This window comes from Hyperoodon ampullatus, assembly GCF_949752795.1.
Source record: "Hyperoodon ampullatus genome assembly, chromosome: X".
In the NCBI taxonomy this organism is placed as follows: Eukaryota; Metazoa; Chordata; class Mammalia; order Artiodactyla; family Ziphiidae; genus Hyperoodon; species Hyperoodon ampullatus.
In genome coordinates, this window is record NC_136913.1 from 114,406,782 (window position 1) to 114,416,219 (window position 9,438).

At 38.1% G+C, this 9,438-nt stretch overlaps 1 protein-coding gene across 1 annotated transcript; it reads left to right on the forward strand.

The window, feature by feature from the left end:
• Positions 1–214: 214 nt before the first annotated feature.
• Positions 215–534, forward strand: LOC307069252 (cytochrome c oxidase subunit 6C-like; the record flags this gene model as incomplete). Its single annotated transcript, XM_079727486.1, has 1 exon — positions 215–534. The coding sequence occupies one exon, from the start codon at positions 215–217 to the stop codon at positions 437–439; it is 225 nt and encodes a 74-aa protein (XP_079583612.1). The 3' UTR covers positions 440–534.
• Positions 535–9,438: the final 8,904 nt, after the last annotated feature.

A 9,438-nucleotide genomic window follows, 5' to 3' on the forward strand; every position in this document is an offset into this window, starting at 1 on the left:
ACCCTGAATCTAAGGTTACAAAGAGAAGAGGCTAAATACGCAGGTTAACTTCAGCTCTGAACATCGGGATGTGCGCCGGAGGCCTTTTGTACTCTTTGGGCCACCGTAGCCGGATCCTCTCTCCGTTCCCTCTATTTATGTGCCTGCGGACTGTTGGAACGCTGTCCATTTCTCCAAGGTCGTCGTTGTTGAGTTGTCAACGAGAAAAACTACCATGGCTTCCAGTTCTTTGACAAAACCTCAGATGCGTGGCCTTCTGGCCAAGCGTCTGCGATTTCATATTGTTGGAGCATTCATTGTCTCCTTGGGAGTTGCAGCTTTCTATAAGTTTGCTGAGGCTGAACCAAGAAAGAAGGCATATGCAGATTTCTACAGAAATTATTCCATAAAAGATTTTGAGGAGATGAGGAAGGCTGGTATCTTTCAGAGTGCAAAGTGATTTTGGAATATAAAGAATTTCTTTGGGTTGAGTTCCATGGAAGTTTGTCACTTACCTCTGTTCCTGAACTATGAACTACTAATATCTGGGCTAAGGAATAGTTTCTCATGATAAATAAACGATTAACAACAACAAAAAAACTCTGGTGGCTTTGTGTGGTAGGGACAAGGATATGGGAGAAATTATAAGAAAGAAAATAGGAGACTTTAATTAATTCTGACATATGACAAAAAAGGTTTGAAATAAAATAGTGTTGGTAGTAAGTGAAATAAAAGAACATATATAGCATTGTCTGTTATTTCAATGGAAAAATTGGAATCAACAGGGCTTGGTGGTTGAGGGGTTGGGAAGGACAAGGCAAGAATGGTTTTGTGTCTATGTAACTGACAGTGTGGTGGTGCCATTGATAGAAATGGAAAGTTTATGAGAGGAGAATATTTTTATTGGTGTATAGTTGTTTTACAATGTTGTGTTTGTTTCTACTGTACAGCAAAGTGGAGTTCCCCGTGCTGTACAGCAGGCTGTTATTACTTATCTATTTTATACATATTAGTGTATATATGTCAATCCCAATCTCCCAATTCATCCCACCACCACCACCACCCCATTTCCCCCCCTTGGTGTCCATACATTTGTTCTTTACATCTGTGTCTCTATTTCTGCCTAGCAAACTGGTTCATCTGCATCATTTTTCTAGATTCTACATATGTATGCGTTAATATACGGTATTTGTTTATCTCTTTCTCACTTACTTCACTCTGCATGACAGTCTCTAGGTCCACCCACATCTCTACAAATAACCCAGTTTCGTTCCTTTTTATGGCTGAGTAATATTCCATTGTATATATGTACCACATCTTCTTTATCTGTTAGTCTGTCATACTATTCTACTTTCTGTTTCTGCGAGTATGACTTTTGGAGATTCCACATATAAGTGATATCATATAGTATTGAATATTTGTCTTGCTCTGTTTTTTGTATTTCATTTGGCACAATGCCCTCAAGTTCCATCCATGTTGCCACAAATGTCAGGACTTCCTTCTTAAGGCTGAATAATATTCCTGTGTGTGTGTGTGCACGTGTGTGTGTATGTGTGTAACATTTTCTGTATTCATTCATCCATTAATGGGCACTTAGGTTGTTTCCACATCTTGGCTATTGTAAATAATGCAATAAATATGAGAGTGTAGATATCTCTTCGATATCCTGTTTTCATTTCCTTTGGATATATAACTAGAAGTGAGATTGCTAGATCATATGATAGTGCTACTTTTAATTTTTTGAGGAGCCTCCATATTGTTTTCCATAGTGGCTGCACCAATTTACATTCCCACCAATGGTGCACAAGGGTTCCCTTTTCTCCACATCCTTTTTAACACTTGTTATCTTTTGTCTTTTTGATGATAACCATTCTAACAGGTGTGAGGTTATATATCATTATGGTTTAGATTTGCATTTCCCTAATGATTAGTGATGTTGAGCAACTTTTCATGCATCTGTTGGTCATTTGCACATCTTCTTTGGAAAAAATGTATATTCAGGTCCTATGCTTATTTTTAATTGGGTTACTTGTTTTTTTTTGTTATTGAATTGTATGAGTTGTTTATATGTTTTGAATATTAACCCCTTATAAGATATATCATTTGCAGATATTTTCTCCCATTCCAGAGATTATCTTTCATTTTATTGTTTCCTTTGCTGTTCAGAAGATTTTTAGTTCAATGTAATCCCACTTGTTTATTTTTCCTTTTTTTTTTTTTTTTTTGCTTTTGGTGTCATATTAAAAAATTACTGCCAAGACCAATGTCAAGGAGCTTTTCCCCTATGTTTTCTTCTAGAAGTTTTATGGTTTCAGGTCTTACAGTTAAGTCTTTAATCCATTTCAAGTTAATTTTTGTGAATGTGTAAGATAGGGGTCCAATTTCACTTTTTGCATGTGGTTATCTAGTTTTCCCAACACCACTTATTGAAGAGACTGTCTTTTCCCCATTGAGTATTCTTAGTTCTCATGTTAAATGTTAGTTGACTGTAAAAGTCGGGGCTCATTTCTGGACTCTTGATTCTGCCTCATTGGTCTTTGTGTCTATTTTTATGCCAGTCCCATACTGTTTTGATTAGTTAGCTTTGTAGAACAGTTTGAATCAGGAAGTGTGATGCCTCCAGCTTTACCCTTCTTTCTCAAGATTGCTGTGACTATTCAGGAACTTTTGTGGTTCCACACAAATTTTAAGATTGTTTCTGCTATTTCTGTGAAAAATACCATTGGAATTTTGATAGGAATTGCATTAAATCAATAAATAGCTTTGGGTAATATGGACATTTTAACAGTATTCATTCTTCTGATCCATGAACACAGGATATTTTCCATTTGTTTGTGCCTTCTTCAATTTCTTTCATCAGAGACTTGTAGTTTTCAGTGTAGAGATATCTCACCTCCTTAGTTAAATTTATTCCAAAGTATCTTATTATTTTTGATGTTATTGTGAATGGGATTGTTCTCTTGTTTTCTTTTTCAGATAGTTCATTGATAGTGTATAGAAATGCAACTGATTTCTGTATGTTGATTTTATATCCTATAATTTTATTGAATCATTGATTGGTTCTAACAGTTTTTTGGTTGAGTTCTTAGGATTTTCTATGTAGAAGATCATATCATCTGCAAATGAAAATAATTTTACTTCTTCCTTTCTGATTTGGATTCCTTTTATTTCATTATCTTGCCTGATTATCCAGTGCTATGTGGAATAAAGATGATGTAAGTAGGCCCCTAGTCCTGTTCCTGAACTTAGAGCAAAAGCTTTCAACCTTTCACCATTGAGTATGATGTTAGCTGTGGGCTTGTCATATAGGGCTTTATTGTGTTGAGGTTATGTTCCATCTATACCCAATTTGTTGAGAGTTTTTATCATGAAATGATATATTTTGTCAAGTGTTTTTTCTGCATCTATTGAGACGATCACGTGATTTTATCTTTCATTCTATTAATGTTGTGTATCACAGTTATTGATTTGCAAAAGTTGAACCATCCCTGCATCCCAGGGATAAATCCTACTTGATCATGGTGTGTGATCCTTTTAATGTGCTGTTGAATTAGGTTATTTAATATTTTGTTGAGAATTTTTGCATCTATATTATTCAGGGATATTGGTCTGTAGTTTTATTTTTCTGTAGTCACCTTATCTGGCTTTGGTAGTAGGGTAATGCTGGTCTTGTAAAATGAGTTTGGGAGTATTCCTTAACAGGAAATTATTTCAGCATTTCCTAATTATTGCCCTCTGTTCTTCCAATTATGGTGCTGAAGAAAAAAGAACAGATGGATAGGCATTGAGAGGAAACATTAAGTACCAGGAGAAATCAGATCTAAGAAATTAACTTCTCAACCAAGCAAGGACAATGCTGAATTGACTGAGTATTATTATTTTGTTCCCAGCAGTGAAATATTCAAATTACTCCTTAAAGGTAAAAAAAATCAAATCAGAAAATAGAACAATCTATTCATGTATTTTAAAGGGAAAAGAGCAGCTCCTCTTGGGTCAAAGGAGAAATAATTATTTGGAAAGCTATAGCTGTGTTGCTACCTATAGTCATGTTTTCTTGGTGCAAATATAATAATAGTGATTGGTAATAATAATGATAGTAATGATCATTATCTGAGTTATTATTATGTGCTAGGAATGCTGCTGAAAAGATTTTCATTTACTCTTCACAATAACCCAATGAAGTAATTATTAAGACTCCCCTTCCCTTTTACAGAGGAGGAAAGTAAACCTTAAATAATCAAATGACATATCCAAAGTCACATAGCTTCTAAGTAGCAGAGCTGGGTCAGGAACCCAAGCAGTCCACTTGCAACAACATGGATGGACCTTGGGGGCATTATGCTAAGTGAAATAAGTCAGACAAAGAAAGACAAATACAATATGATCTCACTTATATATGAAATCTTTAAAAAGTAAACAAAGAAACAAACTCATAGAAAAAGATTTGTGGTTACTAGAGGCAGGGGCTGGGGATAGGCAGAATTGGATGAAGGTGGTCAAAAGGCATAAACTTCCAGTTATGAGATAAGTAAGTACTAGGAGGGAGGTAGTGTACAACATTATGACTATAGCTAACACTGCTATATGATAAATAGGATTGCTAAGAGAGTAAATCCTAAGAGTTATCATCACTCATTACAATATGTATTTTTTCTTTTTCTTTCTTTTTTTTGGTATTTACATGAGATGACGGATGTCAACTAAATTTATTGTGGTAAACATTTCACTATATATGTAAGTCAAATCATTATGCTATATACCCTAATCTTATACAGTGCTGCATGTCAATAATATCTCAATAAAACTAGGGGGAAAAAACCCAGGCAGTCAATCCTAGAGTTTGCACTGGGGACACAATTGTAAGCCAGCACTGACATGGCCCCTGCCCTCATGTGACGCAAACTGAGAAAAGTTCTGAGAAGGAAGTGTGCCAGTGACCTGAGATTGTACATACGAGGAACTTGACTGGTCTAGGGAATCAAGACTTCACTGCATTAAAATCAGAAGTGTGAGCAAATGCTAAATAAGCAAACGTGGTGCAAGGCAGGGACATGTTTGGGGAGAACATTCCAGAAAGAAGGATTAGCCCAGGCAGAGGAAAAGCCCTGTGGCTACAGTACATCCCAGTAACAACAATGATGACGTCGACGATGCCAAAAATGGTTGTTGTGGCTGGAATATAGTGAGCATAAGAAAGTATGATCACACCAAAATCAGAGAGGTGAGCAGAGTTCAGCTCGTGTAAGGTCTTACAGATAAAGAATTGGGATTTACTTTAAGGTGGTGATTATGAACTGCGATTTTGCACACTTCTCCCCAAAGGATATTTGGCAATGTCTGGAATCATTTTTGGTCATCACAGCTGGGGGTGGGCTGCTACTGACATCTAGTGATTAGAAGTCAGGGATGCTGCTAAACATCTTACCATGCACAAGACAACCCCCTACAACAAAGAATTTTTGGCCTGAAATAGAAATAGTGCTGAGATGAGGAACCCTTTTCTCAGGGTAATGGGAAACTATCGAAGAGTTTTAAGTAGGCAACTGGTCAAATCTTATCTGTATTTTAAGACTGATGTCTTATATCTGATGTCAGTGTGGAAAAATGATGGTGGAGAGATACAACTGGATATAGGTAAACTAATTAAGAGGCTTTTGTAGAATTCCAGGCAAAAGGTGACTAAGGAATTGCCTATGTTTAGAAGTGGTAGCAGAGAAAAGTGAAAAGATTCAACTTCTACTTTAAAAGTAGGTACTAGAGGACTTGCTGAAGGATAAAATGGAGGTGGGTGCAGAAGGAAAATGAGGAATCAAAGATGATACCCACATTTCTGGCTTTGACTGATGGGTGGATGGATGGAGTTATGATTAAGGGAGAAAAAGAAGATTGAGGGAAGCAAAATGTGGAGGGAGAGATGACTTCAATTTTGATAATGGTAGTTTTAAAGTTCCTGTTTAATATATAAGCGAAGACATCAAGAAAACAGATACATGAGTTTGGAGCTCAGAAAATCTATGCTGGAGAGATATATTCATGGAAAAGTCTGGAATGTCTGGTGGCAAGTCTTTACCTTCTGAAAAGAGTATCATGAAAAGATATTGTTGCTCTCTCCTCAAAACTGTCTCTTGGTATCACAACTGGGTCAGAGGGCTTACAGAGCATCACTTTTCTTATATTCTGTAAACCAATATTCATGTTACTTAAATGAAAACCAAGCTGTTATCATTTCCATAAATCATGAAGTGTCAAAGATGAACACGATTGTATGGGTATACCATTTCACACTTGAAGCTAATAAAGTTCTTGTAGATTGGGCATCTTAGGTTTAATTGTCTGCCTATCACTCTAGAGTTCAATTCAAATCACTGTATCTAGAATGGTAGGGTATGAGGCACAATTTGCCAAAGCAAAGTCCTATGTTGCTCCGGATTTCACTACATTAATTGATCAGTGAATCTGTCTACCTCTATCCACATCTACTGCCATTATGCTGGGGCAAACTGCCAGCAACTCTCTCCTGGACTTCTGCAACAGGCTCATATTTGGTCTCCTTATACTCAATCCATTCTTCAGATAGCTGCCAACATTGATTATTCAAAAACATAAATTAGAGCTCATTACTTAAGTCCTTAAATTTTTTTCCAGAAATTTCCCATGGCACTTGTAGTAAAATCAAAATCATCACCAAGGCTTTGTATGATGTATAAGTTGCCTACCTCTCCATCATCTCGTACACTCTCCCCATGTTCACCATGTTCCAGACACACTATTCTTGTATAGGCCAATTTTGCTCTTGCCTCAGGATCTTAGCACTTGCTGTTACCCCTATTTGGGCTGTTCTTTCCCCAAATATTCACATAGCAGGTCTTAGTCATCTCCTCAGAGAGGGCTGTCTCTGACTACATTTACTTAGCTGTGTAGCATTGGGTAAATTGTTCACTTTTCTAAGCCTCAGTATCCTCATCAAGGAAATGAAGGTAAAGAGAGTTCTTAACAAGAAAGGTGGAAATTTTAACAAATGGTTCTGAGAAAACTGGTTAGCCATTTGGAAAAAGAATAAAACTAGATCCATATTTTAAACTAAGTGCAAAGATAAATTCTATATGGATGAGAGATCTAAATGTAAAAAATGAAAGCAAACAAATCCTAGCAAAAAACATGGGTGAATTCCTCTTTAACCTGGGTGTGGGGAAAGGCTTTTAAATTATGGCTTAAAATGAAGAGGCAATAAAAGAAAAAATTGATAAGTTGGATTACATTAAAAAACTTATGCATGTAAACGACAACCCCCCCATCACAATCAAGATCAAAAGGCAACTGAGAAAAACTGGGAAAAAATATTTGCTACACATATCATAAACAAAGGGCTGATATCCCTAACATATTAAAAAAATTCTTAAAAATTGAAAGAAAAGGCTGAAAACCTGTTAGAAAAATGGGCAAATGACATGAACAGAAAATTACCCCCAAAATTTTAAAATGGCCCTTAAACGTATGAAGAGATATTCAATTTTCATCATGACAGAGTAATGGAAAGTAAAATTACACTTGAATACCATTTCTCATGTATGAGATTGGCAAAAACTAAAAAGTATAAAAAATGACTCTGTTGGTGAAGCCCTGAGTAAGCTGACATTCTGATGCATTGCTGGTTGGAATGTAAATTGGTACAGCTCTGCTGGAGGGGAATTTGGCAATAGTTAAGAAAGCTGCATGTGCATTTGATTTTTGACCTAGCAAGCCCAATTTACCTTGAAGATTCACTTCCACCAACAGAAAAATAGATATTCACAAGGTTATTCATTGAAGCATTGTTTATAATTGCAAAATATTGTAGCAGTTGAATAAACTATGGTGCCTCCATACAGTGGAGTACTATGCAGTTTTGTAAAATAAAATTTTTTGGAAGAGAATGAAGACGATGGTGAAAACAGCAAAGTGTAAAACAGCATTGCAGTATGCTACATTTTGTTTAAGGAAGAAGGGGAAATAAGAAAATGTACAGGAAACTGGTCATTTATGCAAAAGACACAGGAAAAACAGGCTTTCCAGGCAGGGTGGGCTGGGAACTACCCTCAGCCTCGGCTCTGAATTAATTCCCGCCATTTGGGTGGTAGCACGGGAACCCTCCACACAGTTCTGGCTTTTTTCGGGAGGCTGTCAGCCCCACCCACCCACCTCTCAGCTCCCGCACTGTTGGCCGCGCAGCTTCCAGGGGTCTGCTCCTCTGGTGAGACGGGGCTGGGAGATGCTCTCCTCATCTCCTTGCCTGAGTGGGCAACTCAGGCACTAGGGCCAACAGAAATCCTCATTTCAGCGTCCCCCTGAGTTTCCTGGTCAGAGTGCTGAAGCTGAGTGGAGCAGCTGCTTGGGACTACTGCTCGGGCGCTGCAGAAAGCCTTCATAGAACCTGACATGTTATCACTTTGGGACCATTGGCCAGCTGCTCCTGACTTGGCCACATGAAGGCTCAGACTGTCCCAGTATATGAACTGAAGATAACCAGCACTATTAGCATATCTCTCACAACCATGAATGCAAGGTATTTCAATGAAGAGTATCAGGAGGACATCTACAAATCCCAGACTGGCATGTGCAAGTTCTGAGGAATGGTGGAATAACCCAATGGATCTGGGTGACCTTTGGAGATAGCTGAGACAGAGCTAAAACAGGACAGTGGCTGACACCCAACTCATAACCCATCTTCTCCAGCTATGGGGCGGACAGGGTCTCGGTGATCCGACCGGCTGTCAGGCCTGAGTCTCTGAGGTGGGAAAGCCAAATTCAGAACATTGGTCCACCAGAGACCTCCTGGCCCCACGTAATATCAATCAGCAAGAGCTCTCCCAGAGATCTCCATCTCAAAGCTAAGACCCAGCCTCACTCAACGACCAACAAGCTCCAGTGCTGGACATCCCATGACAAACAACTAGCAAGACAGCAACACAACTCCACTCATTAGCAGACAGGCTGCCTAAAATCATAATAATTTCACAGACACCCCAAAACACACCACTGGACGTGGTCCTGCCCACCAGAAAGACAAGATTCAGCCTCATCAACCAGAACACAGGCACCAGTCCCCTCCACCAAGAAGCCTAAACAACCCACTGAACCAACATTACTCACTGGGGGAAGACACCAGAAACAACGGGAACTATGAACTTGCAGCCTGGGAAAAGGAGACCTCAAACACAGGAAGTTCAGCAAAATGAGAAGACAGAGAAATACACAGCAGATGAAGGAGCAAGGTAAAAAGCCACCAGACCTAACAAATGAAGAGGAAAGAAGTAGTCTCCCTGAAAAAGAATTCACAGTAATGATAGTAAAGAGGATCCAAAATCTTGGAAATAGAATGGAGAAAATACAAGGAACATTTAACAAGGACGTAGAAGAACTAAAGAGCAAACAAACAATGATGAACAACACAATAAATGAAATGAAAAATTCTCTACAAGG